This window comes from Schistocerca piceifrons, chromosome 5 (assembly GCF_021461385.2).
Source record: "Schistocerca piceifrons isolate TAMUIC-IGC-003096 chromosome 5, iqSchPice1.1, whole genome shotgun sequence".
Lineage (NCBI taxonomy): Eukaryota > Metazoa > Arthropoda > Insecta > Orthoptera > Acrididae > Schistocerca > Schistocerca piceifrons.
In genome coordinates, this window is record NC_060142.1 from 701,136,467 (window position 1) to 701,159,858 (window position 23,392).

At 38.0% G+C, this 23,392-nt stretch overlaps 1 protein-coding gene across 1 annotated transcript; it reads left to right on the forward strand.

Annotated features, from left to right (window-relative positions):
- The first annotated feature begins 911 nt into the window (after positions 1–911).
- On the forward strand, positions 912–22,633 carry LOC124797993 (BTB/POZ domain-containing protein 1-like). Its single transcript, XM_047261178.1, has 6 exons — positions 912–1,079; positions 8,752–8,795; positions 8,908–9,026; positions 17,850–17,980; positions 20,097–20,301; positions 20,459–22,633. The coding sequence occupies exons 1-6, from the start codon at positions 1,000–1,002 to the stop codon at positions 21,467–21,469; spliced, it is 1,590 nt and encodes a 529-aa protein (XP_047117134.1). The 5' UTR covers positions 912–999; the 3' UTR covers positions 21,470–22,633.
- The last annotated feature ends 759 nt before the right edge of the window (positions 22,634–23,392 follow it).

Genomic DNA, 23,392 nt, shown 5'->3' on the forward strand with positions numbered 1-23,392 from the left:
GTTGCAAACGAAGAAGAGATACATTCAGTTCGTAACAAGGGCGGAATGGGTCGAGTGTGCGCTCACTAGGATGTATACAGACACTTAGTACAAATTTAGTATTAGTAATATAGTTTAATAATGACATTAAAATTTTCAGTGCTTCTTCTCAGTAAAGAGTAATGAACGATCTTAGCTTTTTGTAACCTCTCACGTACGTTAATAAACGTATTGTCTACCTGCAAGAAACATATATAATTAATCCCAAACATGACTGTGAATAGTTTTCGCATTAAATGCAACCTTTCTTTTCACCAAATAAGTCCATGGTATTTGGTCATTTCATTTTACGTCAAATGGTGAAAAAACGTGTTTTCATATTCCATTATGCCACGGGCTAATAATAGACAACGTCCAATAGTTTGCAAGTGACTAAGGCCAATCTCAGACACTAAAATTAGATTATTGTTGACTTTGCAATGTTTTATTCAGAACCTTAAGAATGAAATCTAAATAACGGATCTCTGTTGCATGAAGCCCTTGCAATACAAACAAGTTTTCGGTCTCTCTCTGTTTACAACATTTCCTTTTCATCAGAAAATAAGGAAGATCCAGAGCCATCAGTCAATGTGATTTAGCGATGTTCAATTGCTAGTCTATAAACATCGCTACATGTTTGCTGTATAATGAATCTGAAATACCCGCCCAAACGCTTTGCCGTTGCCATCGAAAGTTTTGTATTGATCTGATTATGTCGACGTTCTCATAAACCAGGAAAACATACTTATTGATTACCAGTATTTTGAGGCAATGGTACTATAGAAAAACTTGACGTTATAGATCAAAAATCAATTTAAAGTTCAAGTCTTTTGTGTTTATGAATATCTTTGCAGCAAGATCTTAGGTAGTGTGTATACAAATGCGCCAGTGTTTTGTTTACTTGTAAAGACGTGTTTGTATTGCCGCTGTATTTGTTTCGTGTACAGTTGCTAAGATAGTTTTTCATGAACTGTAACAGGAATGAATACAAACATGAAACGAAATATTCAACCTGAAAATTTAGCAGATAGCCCAGAATCTGGAAAAAGAATACGAACAAGGTACGTTATACACTGAAGTTATTAAACAGGCAGTAGTGAGCGTCTTGTATTTACGAGGGCATTCTTGACTACTTCGCTATTTTGTGAACATACTTATAGATATACATTCACAAATATCTATGCGGGCTATTGGTGTACAGGAGAAGTACAGAGCTGTTTTATTTTGTTGTTTTGCATTGTACTTTCTGTAAAAGCTATCGCTGCCTGTAATGAATTTAGTAACATATTTACAGGCTTATGAGGAATTTAACTTGAGTTATTTGCCGGTTTAAAGGCGTTTGTCAAGTCTGTGTGTAAGAAATTAACATTAGACTACAGTGGGTCAACGTCAGTTTTGTTGAAGATGTCTTTCACTTACGAAAAATTATAATCATGCGCTTGTTGTTTGGTAAATGAATTTCTAAAAGCTTCCACTACGGATCTTAAATCGTGCTTATAAAAAACTTTCTCTTGTCACATTGTTCTTTTGGGTGAACAAATAATCACTACTATCTGTTAGATTCCACGCACTTTTCGTGAATTTCCAGACCTTGGTAATAGAAACTATTATTTATGTGAAATAATATTGTAGTAAGAGAGATGTGGACACTGTTACAGAAAGTTAGCTCAAAGCAAAAGGAATTAATAATTACCAGTACATGCAGACAGATTATGTTGTAACATTGGACGATGGTATTCACAGAGATGTTTGAAATGTTATATGAGCTGTTGATATTTGATTTATGCTTATAAACTAAATGCTGTGGTAATAATAGTCCTGAAGCATTTCTGCAAAAATTAGCACATTGCTGCATACATAGTCTGACAAGAGTTTCTTTTACAGAAATAAATGCAATGCAGTACACTTGATTGTTTGAATTTCACTGTGGCTTCTGTGGTTTGTTTCATGTTCATAGTGTGTGCTTTTAGGTACCAATTGACCGGAGAACGCCTATTGCTCTGGAGAGGTTTGGAATCACTGTTGTTTATTTTTGTTGAATAATAATAAAAATTTACGGTCATGTCCAATGGTGTCTTCAACTCAGTCACTTTGTTACCTGTTACCACAACCTAGACCTCAGGCTGTGCTACAGATCACCCTGCCACTATAACCTTCTTTCTAGAAAATAGCATGCTATTGTGACAGATCCAGTGACTTTGTCAACAGACAACCAATTTATCACGATTCAACACAACATAGAACTCAGATTATGCTACTTATTGTTCTGTCATAACAACATATATTTAAAAAAAAAGTAGGCCTATAGGAACAAAATAAATATAATCAGTGTTTGGATTTATTTCTTTTTGCTCATTTATTACATCACAGAGTACATACATGCAAAAGTCAAAGCCATTGTTTAGTAGAGTTTTTTCAGTTTTGATATAGACAAGATTTGCTGCTATCTTGACACGAATGCTGAACCTTATAGCCTAGAGATGGGAGTCCTGATAGAAGGTATAAAATATAATTAGATCATAATTTATTGGCCATTACCCCAAGATGGAACCAAGTCAGCTTGTTGTAGATTCCTGCAAAATAAACAACTCAACCTGGCAGAAAATCCAAGAACAGTTTAAGTTACAGATGCTCCCTAAATGCATATGGAGACTGTCATCTCATTTTTGGGTCTGTGGAAGGAAAACTGAATCTAATCTAATCTCAGTTTACACCTCTCTGGAATCAGTCACAACATTGGTCTATCAGGTCTGAATGTCTTTGTTGTGTGATGCACACTGGCTTGAACTGTGGTTTGGGTGGTTGCCTACTCCAAACTGAACAAGCTGAACTGACTGGTCCTGTCCTCTGTCAGTTGTCTGTAGGAGCTGTGTACCTCATTTGTACACCTTAGTGAAGTCTCCAGCAGTTTAACTTGGATTCATGCATTTTGTGGGCATTTGGTTACCAATCATGCTATCTCAGTGTGTGTCGCACAAGGGTTCAACTTTTCACACACTGCTATTCTTTTCTTCCCAACAATGCAGAGCCTTGTTGTTGCTGGGAAAGAAACCTTTTGCTCTGTGCAATCTCTGTGTAATGTAGATTGTAATAGCAAGCTAACACTCTATGCTTGACACAAACTCAAACCTGTATTCCTTTTGTTTGCAGGCAGTGTGCCGCCAATCACACTCTTTGATTGATTTCACCTCATCTTTCGAAACATAGAATGATTGTATGCCAGAGATATTTTTTTGTATCCAAGTAAATAATTGAAGAGGTGTTCGAATGTGACCTTCTGTAGGGTGCTGCAGACTAGCTCGTGATGCCAAGCGCTTAATGGTAGCACCAGTACTATCAAATAAATTTTTACCATGACTTGTTGCGAAAAAATTCCATTCTGCGTGAATCTGAAAATCATGGTAATGCATGCATAACTTTTTGAGATTTTTACAGTTTTTATACTGACTAGCTGCCCCATCACTGAAGTATTTTGTATATGTATGTGAGGCAGCTCGTTTTCCACATATGCAATGACAGTGCGAATGTGGGCATGAACTGCAATGGCATCATGAATTAAACAGTCACTGAAAACGCACAGGTTCATGACAGACACATCACCTGATTCACCTCTATAGTAAATCGCAACTGGCTGGACAGTTGCTTGATTGTTGTCCCAATGACGGCATCTTGAACTATAAATGCATAATTTTCAGAAAAGTCTAGTATTACTATAATTTCATCTTGTTTCAAATTATCCTTACAAAACTGGAGGTAAGCCGATTGTGCTGTTGCTGTGAAGCTGTGTGTGGTCAGTTTGTCCGTTTTTTGACAACACATTTCAACAAAATCTTCCACTGTACTTTCCTTTGTTTCAAGACTCGTGCGATCCATGTGTGTCTATTGTTTTTAAGAAACAAGTTCATCATCATCATCCATAAGGAGTTCACCATGCAGTTTGTTATTCATGTGTTCTGCAAGATTTGCCTTACCAGGACACTTTTCACACCTGTGTATCATGCACTGGTAGGAAGTGATGTCACATACTAGCAGTTTCATTGCACCTTTGTAATCCAGACCAGAATCCTTTATAGCAGCAAACATCAGCTTAGTATTTTGATGGGTCTCAGATACACAAACATTGTGTGTGCCCCTTGCACTTACGGGCACAACCCAATTTGGCCGAAGAATGAAAAAAGATGATAAACCTACTTCGGTATTGGGATACTTTTCCTTGAATTCTACGTATAGTTCTGATATGTTGCATAGCAACAGTCTTATCTGCATCTGTACACGTACATTTCCCATTTTCACCGTTACATAATCTTTTTTCCATGCATTATTCAGCTGTAGTCATTATTTTCATAAAACTCCGACACTAGCACCTTTATTTCTGAACTCAATTGCTTACCCTGAGCCTGCTGAAGTTGTGGAAGCACTCCTTGGGTTGCTTTTATTTTCCTAGCTTGCTTTACCATATATGTAGAAACATTGAACTCCTTTGTAGTGTAGTCAATAGACCAGCTGGAAGGTGCAAGGGTAAGAATAGCTACTTTTTTCTGGCGTGTGGATATGGCACATTTTTCTTTCGAATCATGCACAATTTTGTCCAAATCAGAGCATTTGTGGCACGATTTCTGTTCCTTTGAAGCAGATAGTTCTTCCTCTTTCACCATTAGTGTGTCAGCTATTTTGTGTTTTAATTCCATTTGAGCTTCTTGTAGTTTTCTTCTACCATAGCTGGGCCTGTCTCTTTTCCCAACTTTGTGTGTCTTCATGGGAGACAAACCAAGAGCAGTCACTGAAGTATTTAATTGCTCATCCACTGTGGTTGTAGGTGGCTGATACTCTTCATCACTGTCATGTAAATTATCAGAATATTCTTCATTTTTTAGCAGTGTAACACACCTGGAACATAACTTTTGTCCTGGTTTCATATTAAGTCCCATGCACTGATTCACTTCCAATACTGATTTTATATCAATTTCTCTGAGGCTACACTTCTTATGAATCCAAAATGGATCAAAACCACTTCTTTGTAGGAAAGAATACTTATCGAGAAACACTTTCATGTGATGATAGCAAACACTAAAGTCTCCTGGAACTGTACTTATTGTGCCCACAGGGTGTATCCGGATCTCCATAGCAACAAATCTTGGGTCGATTCATCCAGATCATACAGTACAAAGCAAATGCCACATTTTGTTCCATATGTTGTTTTATGACATTCAAATGCTTGTGCTCTACCAATACTGCAACTTGTTTGAACAAAAGCACCACTAGTACACTCTTCTGCCTCCATACTGACTTTCCACAACAGTACTGACCAGTCTGAAATAGAATCTTAAAAACATGAGTAACCAGTAATTGTTGCTTGTTTCTTTTGTTGTTCCTGCCTAACAATGACTCATTCTGTCCCTCAAAACTACCATTGTTTAACTTTCTGTTGCCTAATGGTTCCCAACAATTGCTGCAGCTTTATATGAAACAAGCTGTCTGCATCATCACTATTACTTGCTAAATCGTGTTAAAAGAAACGTAACCAAATACGTCTCTGTCAACTTTTATTGTGCACAAATGCCTTGCAATAATAAGTTGAAATTTTGCCACATATTATATTATGCTCTACTTATGCAGTGTTTGAAATTTGGCTTGGATATCACTTGTCCCTTTTGTGCCACCACACTTGAGAAAATCCATGTTTTTCAGGTAATTTTTCAAATTTTTGTATTTTCGTGTGCATGTAACTCTGTTTGTGTGACTGATATGGGCAAGATGAGTTCTGTGTGTGTTTAGGCCACATTAAGCTTACAACAACAACAACAACAACAAAAATACCCTTTTTGAATGAATTATATTTGGCATAGAGGGCACATACAATATGTACATTTAACGTATTACATTTTTTAATCACATTTTGGAATTTTTTATTTTCCCTCAGAAATATGTTCTTGGTGTTTTGATTCATGGAGTGTGGATGTTACTGGGTTGTAAGAATTTCATTGGACTGTGTGGAATAGTTCCAAAGTTATGAAGACCTGAAGTTGGGTCTGAAGATAGATTGCCAGATGCGGGTTGCAATTTCCGAGTCACGCCACCTTCTTTCACAAGTCATAATTCTGGAACTAATTGGCAGGGGAAACTGATACTTTGTACACGAGTGTTCCACATGTGGTAGAATTAGTGTACTGAATTTCAGTCATATCTGAGCCTATGAGCTGCAGCCCTTGGTTGAACTGACATGGAATTACCCTGTTACATACACTTGCCATAAACATTGCAGTTTTTGCAGTTTGCAACAAAACTTTACATTTATCTTCTGCATCATTGTACTACATTGCAAGCCTTCTCAATCACTTTGAGCTTCAGCATATTGTGTTTAATGCTACATGGAGCTTCGTGATAGCTCTCTCCATACTCGTACATCTATTTTTAACAGATGTTACTCATTCTTCAACCTTTTTAGATATATTTCATAGTTTTCGTTCCCAACAAATTCATAAGGCTTTAATGAAAATCTGATGCGAAAAACGTGTAGGTGCTGACAGTGATGGGTTGAGTCCTCCCTTGTGTATGGATACGTGTGTTGTCCTTAGCGTAAGTTAGGTTAAGTAGTGTGTAAGCCAAGGGACCGATGACCTCAGCAGTTAACTTTCCTGAGCAAGCCTCTTTACCTCCGAGTAATTGCTGCAACCTACATCCTTCTGAATCTACTTAATGTATTCATCTCTTGGTCTCCCTCTACAATTTTTACCCCCCGTGCTTCCCTCTAGTACTAAATTGGTGATCCATAGATGTCTCAGAACATGTCCTACCAACTGATCCTTTCTTCTAGTCAGATTGTGCCACAAAATTCTCTTCTCCGCAATTCTATTCAGTACTTCCTCATTAGTTACATGATTTACTCATCTAATCTTCAGCATTCTTCTGTAGCACCACATTTCAAAAGCTTCTGGATTTTCTTCTTGTCTAAACTGTTTGTCGTCCATGTTTCCCTTCCATACATGGCTACACTCACAAATACTTTCAGGAAGGAATTTCTTATGTTTAAATCTATACCTGATGTTAACAAATTTCTCTTCTTCAAAAAAGCGTTTCTCACCATTACATCTACAGTTTATATCCTCCCCACTTCAACCATCATCAGTTATTTTGCTTCCCAGATAGCAAAACTCATCTACTACTTCAAGTGTCTCATTTCTTAGTCTAATTCCCTCAGCAACACCTTATTTAATTCTACTACATTTCATTATCCTCGTTTTGTTTATGTTGATGTTTACCTTATACCCTCCTTTCAAGACATTGTACATTCCGTTCAGCTGCTCTTCCAAGTCCTTTGCAAAAATACAATGCCATCAGCAAACCTCAGAGCTTTTATTTCTTCTCCCTGGACTTTAATTCCTATTTCAAATTTTTCTTTTGTATCCTTTACTGCATGCTCAGTATAGAGATTGAATAACATCGGGGATAGACTACAAACCTTGTCTCACTCCCTTCTCAACTACTGCTTCCCATTCGTGCTCCTCGAATCTTATAACTGGCATTTGGTTTTTGTACAAATTGTAAGTAGCCTTTTGCTCGCTGTATTTTACCCCTGCCACCTTTAGAATTTGGAAGAGAGTATTCCAGTCAACATTGTCAAAAACTTTCTCTAAGTCTAGAAATGCTATAAACTTAGGCTCGCCTTTCCTTAACCTACAGTATCTTCCATGAGAAGTCGTAAGGTCTGCCTCGCATTTTCCTACATTTCTCCAGAACCCAAACTGATTGTTACCGAGGTCGGCTTCTACAACTTTTTTCATTCTTTTGTAAAGAATTTGTGTTGGTATTTTGCATTTGTGACTTACTAAACTGATAGTTCAGTAATTTTCACACATGTCCGCACCTGCCTTCTTTGGTATTGGAATTATTATATTCTTCTTGAAGTGTGATGATATTTCGCCTGTCTCATACATCTTGCTCACCAGATGTAAGAGTTTCGTCATGGCTGGCTCTCCCAAGGCTATCAGTAGCCCTAATGGTATGTTGTCTATTCCTTGGACCTTTTTTGTCTGAAGCTTTTCTGTGCTTTGTCAAGTTCTTCATGCAGTATCATATCTCCCTTCTCATCTCCCTCTGTGTTCTCTTCCATTTCCATAATATTGCCCTCCAGTACATCTCCCTTATGTGGACCATCTATTAAGTTTTGATTAATAAGTATTTGTTTCCATAGTGTACCGTAATCACATCATAATAGTACAGCAGCTGGATCAAAAGATGTGATAGTATGTACTCAGTTGAGAATGCTTGCCTTCAATAATCTTTAACAAATAAAGTTTATTCCAGTCAAAAGTTGCATTATGTTCACTACGTGTCTCTGCCTAAACCGGAACACACGAACAAATTTAGTAGTTTTTGGTAGTCTCCCTTAGACATCACGTTCAAAAATTATTGGATAGACCAAATGGTATGAGGAAATTGAAGGAAATAATTAGTGTGAAGATAATATCTAATAAGATTACATTTCGGGAATTGAATGTAGTTTTAATTTTTTATGTAAGTAATAGCACTGCAGGACAGGGTCTGATTTAGGGTAGGTCAGTTGCACTAGATTTTGAGTGTAAACTCTATGTCAGTAGCAACTACCTCATCTTCAGATATTTGTATTTGCTGTTTATCATTCATCTGTAGGTTAGTGATAGCCTGTAATGTTTTTTGTGTGTTGTTTCCATCTTGGATTCGCATTATAATATTGACAATACTTTTGCTTTTCAGTAGCAAAATGGAAGCTGGTGATACAGATGAAGGAACACCAATAGGTAGAGTCACATTGATTTTTTTCCTTACTGTATGTAATAATTTATCACAAATGTTTTGTAAAGGTTCAAATACCCGTGTTAATGTGATTGTTGTTTAATTTTTATGCAAAAGTGGAAAACTCAAAATGGCAGCTTTCAAAAGTTGACGTGAAAGAAAGGTTGGAATATTTGAGAACTTCAGCCAGTTTCAGTGACTGTGTGCTGCTTGTAGGAAGTGGTGATGCCGTAGAGGTCAGTGTTGCAGTCATGTCATTTTAATTGCTGTGTTGCTTTATTTGTACTATGTGCCAAGTCAGATGATTATGATAAATTTTTTATGTTTCATAAGGATAAACTGTTTGTTCTAGTTTGGTGTTACTAGGAGTATACCTTATGTAGTACTGTAATTGGTAGCGGGGCCAAGTAGATTGTAAACTACAGTAAATGAGAAGTAGACTATGGTAATAGCATTCTTATGCACAGTATGGTAATAGCATTTTACAGCATTATCGCTATTGCAAAATTGCATTTAGCAATGAAAAAAATTAGAAGAATTGGTGAGCATTTACTTCTAGTCTTAGATGGGGATCGAGCTTGATTTTCTGTTCACCATTAATTACACTAGTGTATGGTGGAAGTGTATTGTTTTTAGTTTCAGAAATTCATATTTTGGTCATTTGTGCTTTAAATTCTCTTTTAAACTTTTTGGAGATTTAACTGCTAATGCGTAGAATGTCTCATTTCTATTGTTTTGAGAGCTGCAACTATTGTTAGATAATAACCCAATTTTTTTATTTAATTGATTTGGAGTGCTCTAAATGACATAAATTGAATTAATGAAGAAAATTTCCCACGAAATTAAGCTGCAATTAAAAATACAAAAGCATTGTTTTTATGATGCATCATTTAAGGAAAGACACCACTCACCTGCAGATTGTTGATGTGTGGTGCATAGAAATACACATCAGAACACATGTTACTAGTTTCTTAACTACTACTCTTTTTTATAGTTTAAATACACATTCTGACACACACGGTCACTGAGACAACATAAACATACTGAGATGGTACTGAAACTAGAGAAAAAGCAGTAACTTTAATGCTGGTAATGGCTATGCTGTTACATCATTTTATACACTGTGGGTCAGCCAGCTAAAGATGAATTATTGCATTTCCTCATTTTTGTTTATTGTTTTCTATTTTTGTAATAGGCACCAGCAGAAACAGACATTAACAAAAGGCAACACAAATATCAGCTTCAGAAATCAGTTTCCTCATCCAAAAATGTGAGGAAAGAAAGGAACAACTAGAGCTTTAAGGAGGGAAATCACTCAGTATTTCTCACCAGTGAGAACATGAAAGATATGATGGGTGGGAAATTAACATAACAATGAAATAATAATAAGTATTATTATGGTTATCATTTTCCAATAGATGATATTTGAAAACTTGCGAATTTGGTAGTGGCACGGCACTCAACAAGTTGGAAATAAAGGAAGGAGAGACATATATAAGACTTTTTATTGTCCAGATCTTATATTGTATAGCTTCACTTGCTTCTCTTTTCTTTTCTTGACTGTGATAATACTGATAACTTAGTTTATATGGTTGAACAGAGATGCTGTGTCGGTACAATGCTTGAGAATGGTTTCATCTTTTCCCATAAAAGATATTGTGCAACTATTATATCATTAGGAAACAGAAGTAAACTGGTGATAACCAGCTTTTACCACAATTTTCTTAGAAGTTGTACAGTATTTTGATTATATGCTGTGTAGTCATCACCAGTAGACAGTGTAAGCTATGACTCTATATATGCTCCCAGTTAGGATTCCAACCAAACTGTGTAAAAGATGAATTCATCAGTCTTCTGCTATTCTCAGTGGGAAAACTTGACTATGATTTTTCATTCTCTTCTAAAGAAACATATAATAGGGATCTGAACACTGTCTCGTATATTTTGTTTTGCCAAGATATATACGAGGTGCATTCAAGTTCTAAGGCCTCCGATTTTTTTTCTAATTAACTACTTACCCGAAATCGATGAAACTGGTGTTACTTCTCGACGTAATCGCCCTGTAGACGTACACATTTTTCACAATGCTGACGCCATGATTCCATGGCAGCGGCAAAGGCTTCTTTAGGAGTCTGTTTTGACCACTGGAAAATCGCTGAGGCAATAGCACGGCTGGTGAATGTGCAGCCACGGAGAGTGTCTTTCATTGTTTGAAAAAGCCAAAAGTCACTAGGAGCCAGGTCAGGTGAGTAGGGAGCATGAGGAATCACTTCAAAGTTGTTATCACAAAGAAACTGTTGCGTAACGTTAGCTCGATGTGGGGGTGCGTTGTCTTTCCCAGATGTTTTTGTTGCAGTGCAGGAAGGAATTTGTTCTTCAAAACATTTTCGTAGGATGCACCAGTTACCGTAGTGCCCTTCGGCACGCAATGGGTAAGGATTACGCCCTCTCTGTCCCAGAACATGGACACCATCATTTTTTCAGCACTGGCGGTTACCCGAAATTTTTTTGGTGGCGGTGAATCTGTGTGCTTCCATTGAGCTGACTGGTGTTTTGTTTCTGGATTGAAAAATGGCATCCACGTCTCATCCATTGTCACAACCGACGAAAAGAAAGTCCCATTCATGCTGTCGTTGCGCGTCAACATTGCTTGGCGACATGTCACACGGGCAGCCATGTGGTCGTCCGTCAGCATTCGTGGCACCCACCTGGATGACACTTTTCGCATTTTCAGGTCGTCATGCAGGATTGTGTGCACAGGACCCACAGAAATGCCAACTCTGGAGGCGATCTGTTCAACAGTCATTCGGCGATCCCCCAAAACAGTTCTCTCCACTTTCTCGATCATGTCGTCAGACCGGCTTGTGCGAGCTCGAGGTTGTTTCGGTTTGTTGTTACACGATGTTCCGCCTTCATTAAACTGTCGCACCCACGAACGCACTTTTGACACATCCATAACCCCATCACCACATGTATTCTTCAACTGTCAATGAATTGCAATTGGTTTCACACCACGCGAATTCAGAAAACGAATGATTGCACGCTGTTCAAGTAAGGAAAACGTCGCCATTTTAAGTATTTAAAACATTTCTCATTCTCGTCGCTGGCGGTAAAATTCCATCTGCCTTACGATGCTGCCATCTCTGGGACGTATTGACAATGAACGCGGCCTCATTTTAAAACAATGCGCATGTTTCTATCTCTTTCCAGTCCGGAGAAAAAAAATCGGAGGCCTTAGAACTTGAATGCACCTCGTAATATGATTTTTTAAATGGCTTGTAAGTTCAATAAATATGACATTACTGACACTTTAATAACTAAAACTAGGTTACTGTGAGTCAGGAAATAGATATAAAGGATTCTATATAGGAGATGATTTTATATTAAACTTGATAATAAAATCAAGCTACTGTCTGTGAAACTTCCTGGCAGATTAAAACTGTGTGCCCGACCGAGACTCGAACTCGGGACCTTTGCCTTTCGCGGGCAAGTGCTCTACCATCTGAGCTACCGAAGCACGACTCACGCCTCGTCCTCACAGCTTTACTTCTGCCAGTATCTCATCTCCTAGGCAAAGGTCCTGAGTTGGAGTCTCGGTCGGGCACACAGTTTTAATCTGCCAGGAAGTTTCATATCAGCGCACACTCCGCTGCAGAGTGAAAATCTCATTTTGGAAGCTACTGTCTCTTTAATTACGTTTTTCTTTGCCAGTGTACATTTCAAAACACTGTTTCATTATCATGGTTTGAGTTGGATGTCAAAGCATGTTCATTGTGATGTCAACTTACCGTAAATGGTTATGTGCCAATTCTGCTGATTTCTGTTGTATATAACAGCACAATGAAGTAACACACATGAATTTTTGCACAATAATATCAACATACACAGTAAAAATGCTGTTGAAAAAATACTGAGTTTCCCATTCACTTCACTGCCTCAGTTTTAACAAGAGTAGCCCCAATGGTCACCATGAAAAATGATATCAGTCTATAGTTTGAACTTACTAAACACAAGGAAAGTAATAGAAGTGATTCAGAAAACTACCCTCCACTATCTTTGACATCCATTTGTTGCAGAATCTTAGACTACATTCTGAACTGAAACATAAGGACTAATGAAGTATCAAGTATGCCCTTCTCCATGCCAACCAGTATGGATTCCAAAAACACTGATCATTTGAAACCCGGCTCTCACTTTCCTCACACAACATTTTGAAAGTCATCAATCAAGGCAGACAAATGCAGTATTCCTTGGTTTCTGAAAAGCATTTGACTCAGTACTACATCTATGCTTAGATCAAAACTATGATCATGTGGGGTATCAAACCAATTTTGTGATTGGACGGAGAAATAGAAATAGCTTTGGGTGATCCCCAAAGAAGTGTGTTGGGATTTTGCTATTCATGTTATATATTCTACATCTACATCTACGTGATTACTCTGCTATTCACAATAAAGTGCCTGGCAGAGGGTTCAATGAACCTCCTTCGTGCTGTCTCTCTACCGTTCCACTCTCAAACGCCACACGGGAAAAACGAACATTTAAATTTTTCTGTGCGAGCCCTGATTGCTCTTATTTTATTGTGATGATCATTTCTCCCTATGTAGGTGGGTGCCAAAAGAATGTTTTTGCAATCGGATAAGGAAACTGGTGATTGAAATTTCGTAAGAAGATCCCAGTGCAACAAAAAAATCCTTTGTTTTAATGATTGCCACTCAAATTCACTTATAATGTCTGTGACACTATCTCCCCTATTTCGCGATAATACAAAACAAGCTGCCCTTCTTTGTACTTTTTCTATGTCATCCGTCAGTCCCACCTGATGCGGGTCCCACACCGCACAGCAATACTCCAGAATAAGGCGGATATGCGTAGTGTAAGCAGTCTCTTTGGTAGACCTGTTGCACCTTCTAAGTGTTCTGCCAATGAATCACAGTCTTTGGTTTGCTCTACCCACAATATTGTCTATGTAATCGTTCCAATTTAAGTTGTTTGTAATTGTAAACCCTAAATATTTAGTTGAATTTACAGCCCTCAGATTTGTGTGACTTATCGCGTAATCGAAATTTAGCTGATTTCTTTTAGTACTCATGTGAATAACTTCACACTTTTCTTTATTCAGGGTCAATTGCCACTTTTCGTACCATTCAGATATCTTATCTAAATCATTTTGCAAATCGTTTGGTCATCTGATGACTTTATAAGATGGTAAATGACAGCATCATCTGTAAACAATCTAAGACGGCTACTCAGATTGTCTCCTATGTTGTTAATATAGATCAGAAACAATACTTTCTTGGGGAATGCTGGATTTTACTTCTGTTTTTCTCAATGATTCTGCATCTATTACTACGAACTGTGACCTTCCTGACAAGAAATCACGAATCCAGTTGCACAACTGAGGCGATACTCCGTAGGCACGCCGTTTTGGTAGAAGATGCTTGTGAGGAACAGTATCGAAAGCCTTCTGGAAACCTAAAAATATGGAATCAATTTGACATCCCTTATCGATAGCACTTATTACTATTCGTGAGTATAAAGAGCTAGTTGTGTTTCACAAGAATGACATATTCTGAATCCGTGCTTACTTAAATGTCAATAAATCATTTTCTTTGAGGTACTTCATAATGTTCGAATGCAGTTTGTTCTAAAACCCTACTGCAAATTGACGTTAGTGATATAGGCCTGTAATTCAGCAGATTACTCCTACGTCGCTTTTTGGGTATTGGTGTGGCTTGAGCAGTTTTCGAGTCTTTAGGTACGGATCTTTCTGTGAGCGAGTGGTTGTGTATAATTGCTAAATATGAAGCTATTTTATCAGCATACTTTGAGAGGAACCTGACTGGTATACAATCTGGACTGGAGGCATTGCCTTTATTAAGTGATTTAAGCTGTTTTGTTACACCGAGGATATCTACTTCTCATCTTGGCAGCTGTTCTTGATTGGAATTCAGGAATATTTACTTCATCTTCTTTGGTGAAGCAGATTCGGAAAACTGTGTTTAATAAATCTGCTTTACTGGCACTGTCATCAGTGACTTTACCATTCTTATCGCACAGTGAAGGTATTGATTGCATCTTGCCACTGGTGTGCTTTATGTATGACCAGAATCTCTGGGTTTTCTGCCAGATTTCGAGACAGAATTTCGCTGTGGAAATTATTAACAGCGTCTCGCATTGAAGTACCCACTATATTTTGAACTTCTGTAAAACTGTGCCAATCTTGGGGATTTTGCGTTCTTTTAGATTTGGCATGCTTTTTTCGTTGCTTCTGCAACAACGATCTGACCCGTTTTGTGTACCATTGGGGATCAGTACCATCACTTATTAATTTATGTGGTATATATCTCTCAATTGCTGTTGATACCATCTCTTTGAAAACTTTCCACAACTTTTCTACACTTATACGATCAGATCGGAAGAAGTGAAGACTGTCTCTTAAAAAGGCATTAAGAGCATTTTTATCAGCTTTTTTAAATAGATATTCTTTGGGTTTCTTTTTGATGGTTGTAGGTGTTACGGTATTCAGCCTAGCAGCAACTGCCTTGTGGTCGCTAATCCCTGTATTCATCACAACACTCACTATTTGTCCAGGATTATTTGTTGCTAAAAGGTCAAGTATGCTTTCGCAACCATATACGCTTTGAGTGGGCTCATGAACTAATTGTTCCAAATAATTTTCTGAGAAAGCATTCAGTACAATTTTGAATGATGTTTTATGCCTGCCACCGGCTTTAAACGTATAATTTTTCCAGCATATCGAGGGTAGATTGAAGTCACCACCAACTATAATTGTATGAGTGGGATACTTATTTGAAATGAGACTCAAGTTCTCTTTGAACTGTTCAGCAACTGTATCTTCTGAGTGCGGGGATCGGTAAAATGACCCAATTAATAGTTTAGTCCGATTGTCTGGTTTAACCTCCTCTACCCATACTATTTTACATGAACTATCTACTTCAATTTTGCTACAAGGCAAACTACCTCTGACAGCAATAAATACTCGACCACCAACTGTATTTAATGTATCCTTTATGAACACTGTTAGATCGTTTGAAAAAATTTCAGCTGAACTTATTTCCAGCTTTAGCCAGCTCCCTGTACCTGCAACTATTTGAGCTTCAGTGCTTTCTATGAGGGCTTGGAGCCCTGGTTCTTTTCCAACACAGCTATGACAATTTACAACTACAATACCAATCGTTTCTACAACTACCTGACTGTGTTTTACCTGCCCACTTTTAGACAGACTCCCCTTCTGTGGTTCCCTGAGACCCCCTAACCTGAAAAACCGCCCAGTCCCTTCCACATAGCCCCCGCTACCCGTGTAGCTGCCTCCTGTGTGTAGTGGACTCCTGACCTATTAAGCAGAGCCCAGAAACTCACCACCCGATGGCGCAAGTCAAGAAATCTGCAGGCTACACGGTCACAGAACTGCCTGACCCTCTTGATTCAGATCCTCCACCCAGCCCTGCACCAAAGGACCACAGTCATTTCTATCGGCGATGCTGCAGATGGTGAGCTCCTCCTTAATCTCGGAAGCAAGACTGTCAGTCTTTACCATTTCTGCTAGCCGCCCAAAACCAGACAGAATCTGCTCCGATCCAAAGCGACACACATCATTGGTACCCACATGAGCCACCACCTGCATTTGGCTGCACCCTGTACTCTTCATGGCATCCGGAAGCACCCTTTCCACATCCAGAATGACTCCCCCCTGAATGCACACTGGCTTCCTTATGCTCCTAACGTTGGAGCTCCCAATTACTAGCAAACCCATGCCCAGATCTTGCGGGCCGAGAAGCTTCCTCTGTGACAGGGTGGACGACTGCACCTAGCTCAGAGACATCGTCAGCCACAGATAACGCCCGAAACATATTCGGCAAACTAACCGGGGAGGCTCTACGGTTGGCCCCTTGGTAAGTTTTTCGCTACCTGCCAGACTTTGGAATGATCTCCCACTCGACCACAGGTGAGGGGTCAACCTCAGTGCAGGCAGTACCCGGGAAGGTCACAGCAGTTTTGTGGATCGATCGGAGGACATGTGGGACATGCTTGACGTCCCTCGCATCCGATCCCCCACAGTGACGCCCCTTGGCAGCAGCGTCAAGCTGTGTGATGGAAGCCAACTCAACCTGAAGCTGTGAGTGAAGGGTCGCAAGCTCAGCTTGCATCTGTACACAACAGTCACAGTTCCTATCCATTGCTGCAGTTACTCCTGTTTGAAGCTCATAAAAATATGTAACAAGTGAACGGTGTACTCGCCTTATTAATAGCAGGATCTAGTGGTGCGCTCTCGCTGATGGTCTAACTTTCACTGAGCTGTTCTAAGCAAACAAACAAAAGCCTGCACAATACGAGAGTTGATACAATGGTCGATAGCAACGGTGGTACTGTACACTACACTGTTATTGAAATAAAAGTTGTGCCTAGTAAGCACTCAAACACACAAGAAATTACAAAAATAAACTAGTAACTACACAGATAACTGAAAATAAGTCACTCCTGTTTGAAGCTAGTAAAAATATGCAACAAATGAACGGTGTACTCGCCTTATTAGCAGCAGGAACTAGCGGTGCACTCTCGCTGACGGTCTGACTGTTACGTTAGTGACCCTGCTGGCAATATTAATAGTAATCTGCACCTCCGTCTTAAGCTGTTTGCACTTTAAGAATGTTTTTCACCAGACACATTGGGCTTTTATTTACAAATAATTTTCAGGGTTCATTCTTGAGGTTTTTTTTTCCTTACAGTAAAAAAATTTGTAATTTGCAGTAAGCTTAAGATGGGAAAATGCAGTAATAGTTTACATATAACAGCCACTGCAGAAGATGGCCCTGGAAACATAAAGATTTTCAGACTTGGTCCACTATTAGAATTTTGGGTGGACTCCTTAATACACTTAATTACCTTGGTTTATTTTTGGTTGATAAATTATTCTGTGAGTATCACAATGCAGTATGTTTTGTTTATTTTTCTGTTACAATCAAAATCTATTAAGTTTAAATTAAGAAATGTGCAGGCTTTCCATTCATAATGTAATTTGAAGTACTTGATTCCAGACAATACGGACACATAAAATGGTTCTTTGCATGTCAAGTGTGAAATTCGAGGAAATTTTATTGACTCGTTCAGCAGAAGATGCCATTACCATAACTGATGTGGAACCTCGTATATTTCATTTGATGCTTGAGTAAGTAATATAAGAAAATTTTTTATAGTCTCTAGAAAGCCTTCAAGCAATGAGGTGAATGAAGATAACTACTCTCCGTGTAGTATTTGTATGGAGTGGTGGATGATCATATGTTCCAGTTTTTGTTTATACTGAGCTCTGGATAGGCTCTTAAACATGTTCTGAGAGAAGTGCTTCTGTACTTCCCTATACGTCCACTACTATGAGTAGTTATCTACACTCATTTTGTGAATGAGTGACATAAAATAATTAAAAAAGACCACAATTGTAATTGCTCCAGACTCCATCTTAATCACACTTTTATTGTATAAACTTAGGACATTTAAACTTCAGAATCTGTCGGGTAAAGAGACATGAATGAGGAGCAGTTATCTTACAGAGTACAAAAGTAACATACGTTTATATAGAAGCAAACAGACCATATTATTAGGTCATGAATCCATAGCATCTCGTCAAGAATTCCAATGTATAAGTGTACCATGAACTAGTGCTAGTGTTTAGTGACATATGCTGCCTTACATAAAGCAAGCTGTGGCAGTTGGGAGGCATTAGTACAGCCACTCTTTTGAATATAGTATCTAAAAGTTTTAGTAGTAGACCTATAGTCATTTTCTGTAAAATAAATAAATTTGTAAACACATAAACTGTACTATGGAATAGTCTGCACTAACAGTATACATATAGGCACACACCATCCCTCCAAAAAGTACAGTGACTGATTTAATTCCTGCCTGATAAGCAACATTAGCACAATAACTGTGATGACAGCTTGAACTAACAACTGGAAACAACAGATGCGCGTTTGACAAGTCAGTCATAAATAGGCAATGTTAAGTAGTGAGTATGTGGCCATAGTGTGCAGCATTGTTGTGTTTCAAACTGCGGTGGAACATCATCTCTAAATCCAGTGTTCAAGGTAGTCTCCAGAATGTTTTCAAGAAGGGAAAATAGTGTGAAAAGCTTGTCCTGCAAACTACTGAACAAAAACAACACCTGTGCATTATAATTATCCGGGCTGTTATGCCTTGGTCGGCTGATGAATTCTGTGGTGATTCCCAACGTTTCGTCTCCGACTGCGGGAGACATCTTCAAGGGGGTCTGTAGCTCGATGGAAGGTCCAACACACACACTGGCTCGCTACTGACTGCTGCTAAATTCTGTGTCCGAGCGCCCCCGCGCCGCGGCGTAACGTCACGCATAACAGCCCGGATAATTATAATGGACATGATATTTCCGGTCATGAAAGTTTACATTTTAGTATAAAAACAACACCTACCATGATTTGAATTAATGATTTAAATGCAAAAGCCGGCCGAAGTGGCTGTGCGGTTAAAGGCGCTGCAGTCTGGAACCGCAAGACCGCTACGGTCGCAGGTTCGAATCCTGCCTCGGGCATGGATGTTTGTGATGTCCTTAGGTTAGTTAGGTTTAACTAGTTCTAAGTTCTAGGGGACTAATGACCTCAGCAGTTGAGTCCCATAGTGCTCAGAGCCATTTGAACCATTTGAACCATTTAAATGCAAAACGCAAGCAGTTCTTTTCTGGGAAGAATCGTCCTGGTTGATGAAACTTGGTGTAATCAGTACCAACCAACTTCAAAATGGCATATTTCAGAAATTCACATGACATAAACAACAAAGAAGCCAGTGTGTCACATGAGTTGATCACCATCCCAAAGAAGGACTTTTGTGACAGTTTTGTGTGGTTGTATGAATGTTCTCTGCATTGAACTCAAGTGGTGGGAGAATAAGTAGAATACATGAAGCATTAAAATCGGCATCTTAACTTTCCTGTAATTTTTATTAGCTTGGTCTTGAAACTTTTTGGAGTGGCAGGGTATGTGAAATTTTGTGATGTGTAAGTTGCGTACCTCTCATTTGTGTCTTTTTATCTGACTGATTCAGTAAGATTGCTCGAAGTTCAAACACACAAAATTATAAAGTTATACAATAGAAAAACTAGCCAAGACGGAGTGTTACATTGTCCATACTCACTTCATTGCATGTATGTTCCACAGGATTTATAAGTATCATACTAATACATGTGCTTTTGTTGCTCTCTCTCTCTCACTTTCTTTCTCTCTTTCTCTCTTTTAATGGAATATTAATTCTTCCAGCTACATGTATTTGGATAAACCAATCATCAAATCATCAGAAGATGCTTGTTTGCTGTACAAAGCTGCAGTAACATATCAGATGCCTCATTTATGTGAAATAAGTGCCAAAGTTTTATCAAAAAGCTTAAATCTTGATAATATCTGGTCAATATTAAAGTTGGTATCAGACACCCAAGAAACATCACTTAAGGAAGAATGTGAAAAGGTACATTGACACTCAATTTGTGATTATCTGTTTTGGGCGTAATATGATTTGTTTCCTTTTATATGTATTTCCTTCTCAGTTAATTTTGCTTATTAATGAAAATATACAAAGTTATGAATGAATATGTAATTTCATGTTTTTTTTCCCTCCATTTCAGTTCATCAGAAAACATCCATTAGCAATTCTTCGGCATGACAATTTTATCAAAGTTGATGCCAATATTGTGCTTTTGATGGTTGACCTGGACTGCTTTGATGTTCCAGAAATAGATATTTACACTGCAGTAGATAAGTGGGCTGAACATCAGTGTGAAAAAGTGAACATAGCGGCTGATAGGAACAACAAACGAGAAGTTATTGGGTCAGATATACTGAGGAAACTGCGTTTTTTGGCACTAAATAAAGAGCAGTTTGTGGAAAAAGTGGCATACACTACGGAGAATTCTACTACTTGTTTATTATCTATTGAGGAAAGTTATGCTGTGCTGATGAATATGACAGTACCTGGATGTTATCCAATGCCTACAGGTTTCACAGTTGATAATAAACCAAGGAAGTTGTCAAAATTGCGCTGTATACGTAAAGTTCAGCCGATATCTGCCCAGCCACCTTATGCTTCATACAATACTCCCCCATATACGTCACCTACAACATTTCCCCATATGGCTGTTGTTGCCATGCCTACAGCTTCACCAAGTGGAAATCTTGGTGGAAAAAATTTTTCTTTGGAGGTAAGAGTTGATTTTCCCATAATGCTGTTTGGAATCCAAGTTCCAACACTGTTGTTTCCATCTCAACAGGGACCTCTAGGACCCAGAGATTATGATGAATCTTTTATTGTTACTGTTCTAGACTCTTCGGGAAGCCCTATCAGTCATACTGTTTATTCTGGGAAAGTTCCTTATGGGTCTGCATTTGACATTAGCCTTAAAGATCCTGTTCTTCTGCAGAAAAATACAGGTTATAAAATTCAAATATACACAAGTAACACATACTTTTTGTGTAGGAAGCTCTCTAACATTGAGCACTGCCCACCAGTGAAATTCACTTTCAAAGATTCTACAAAAGTTGCTCCTCCAAATACAAATCCAATGTTTGTGACAAGCAACATGAAACAGGACTCTGATTTTGGTTTTGTCACTCAGATTATATATTCTTTATGGGGTTAGCTTGGTAATACTGTTGAAAGTTAAGCAGTATGAATCCTCATTTTTCATTTTTTCACAGCATTAATCCCTTTTCTGCTCAGGTGCTTTTCCACCTTTTACATTTGCAATCATCTGGAATTTTCCATGAAGTCAATTGTTGTATGCAGGTTTTTTAGTAGCACTGTGAATGAATGTTAAATACATCGTATCATATGTATTTTCTTCGTGTGTGAACTGAACACAGGCTGAGTAAGTACTATGTTTTATTTGACTGATCTTTTGTGTAACTGTTAAAACAGTACACTGTGACATTTAGAGTGAGGAAAGGTGTGTGTAAACATATATTCCTACACAGACCAGTAGATATAAGATAAAATGAATATGTACATATATTTTCATGACAACTTGCTGTAATGGCGATAGTTTTTTCCTTCTGTTTCCATTGTTGTTGTTTTTTCAGTACATAGAACTCCTTTACAGAATAGCTTCATTGTATATTACTATGTTGAATAGAGATAAGCTTTTTTGTTTAAGGAAGCAAAAGTTTGTTTTTAATGAGGAACTAACCCTCATCACCACTGCTTTCCCTCCCCCTCTCCCCTTTTCTCCTTCCTCTTCTCACTTTTCCTGTCTCTCAACATAATCCCTGCAGCAAATCTGTTGTGCAGTTAGTAGTATTGAGTCTTTGTTTGTGTAAATAAGTTATTGGGTAGTGAAGGTATGTGTATTTGTGAATGTAAAACTTGTAAATGCTACAGTAAATATTTATTTAATGGATGTTTTGAAAATCACCTTTTGATAACTGCTGCAAGTACACTTTGTCTTCTAATGGGTATGCTTGTAATAACGCATACTTTCTCAGTATTGTAAAATAGTAACATAATAAGAGTGCAGGAAATCTCATTTGTGTATATACGCAAACAAATAGTTTAATAATGTATCCAATATTTTTGTATGTATGAACACAAAAGTTGAATGGCTGGATTTTGGAAGGTTGACTGTTCTTACAGATCTGTCGTGCTTTCCATTATTTGCTTGTATATGTATATTTCTGTATGTAAATGTGATTAACTCAAGATTCTTTTTCGTAAAAACAATTGCTTTTAGCACTGTTATGTAAAGAACTCATGTTCTTTTTGTAGTGTACATTATTGGCTGTTAAATAAAATTGATAAATACAAGGCAGTTAATGATGCCTTTTACACCGTTTCACCTACATTTTCCAATTTAGGTGTTATTTTTCATAAAGTATTTACAACAATATTTTCAGTAAGACTGTCATCTGAACTTGTTAGTGTGAAACAAGGGTTTCTGTGGTATGATCAATGTTTCTGTGCAGATAGTAAGCTACCAGTTGGAGATGAACGGCAGCTATTTAATGTAACTGAGAAAATGGTAGCGTTATTCAAAGTCGCAGCTTTCTGGCTAATTATGTTTCTCTTTTCCACATTTTTAGATTTTCTCCACTGTGATGAGATATACAAAATGCAGTGAACAGATGATCAAATGCCATTTTAATAACTCCAGCCATATCAGTCAGTAAATAAAATGAAAACAGCTCCCAGATTCGAGAGATTGGCACATGCTAGAATACCAAGGTGGTGCATTGCATTATACTGGATCAAGCAGGAACATTGACCAGGCTTAATTATTCCTGTTGAAAATCAGGACAGTTTCTCTTTGAGCGTGTGTGTCATCCTGTTGTACCGACCATGAGGATTAAGTCACTGAGTAATTAATTTTTTCCCTGTATCCAATGGATTAATTTATTCATGAACCTTAAATTATAGATCAACTAAATGCATCTCATTCAATAACAGAAAATCAGCAGCACTAAATCAGTGTGATATCGCTTCACGTCTTACTCTTTGGAGCTGTGTGTAACAATGCCACAAGGAAGGCACTAAATATAATAAATTGTCATCCACTCGAGAAAATATTATG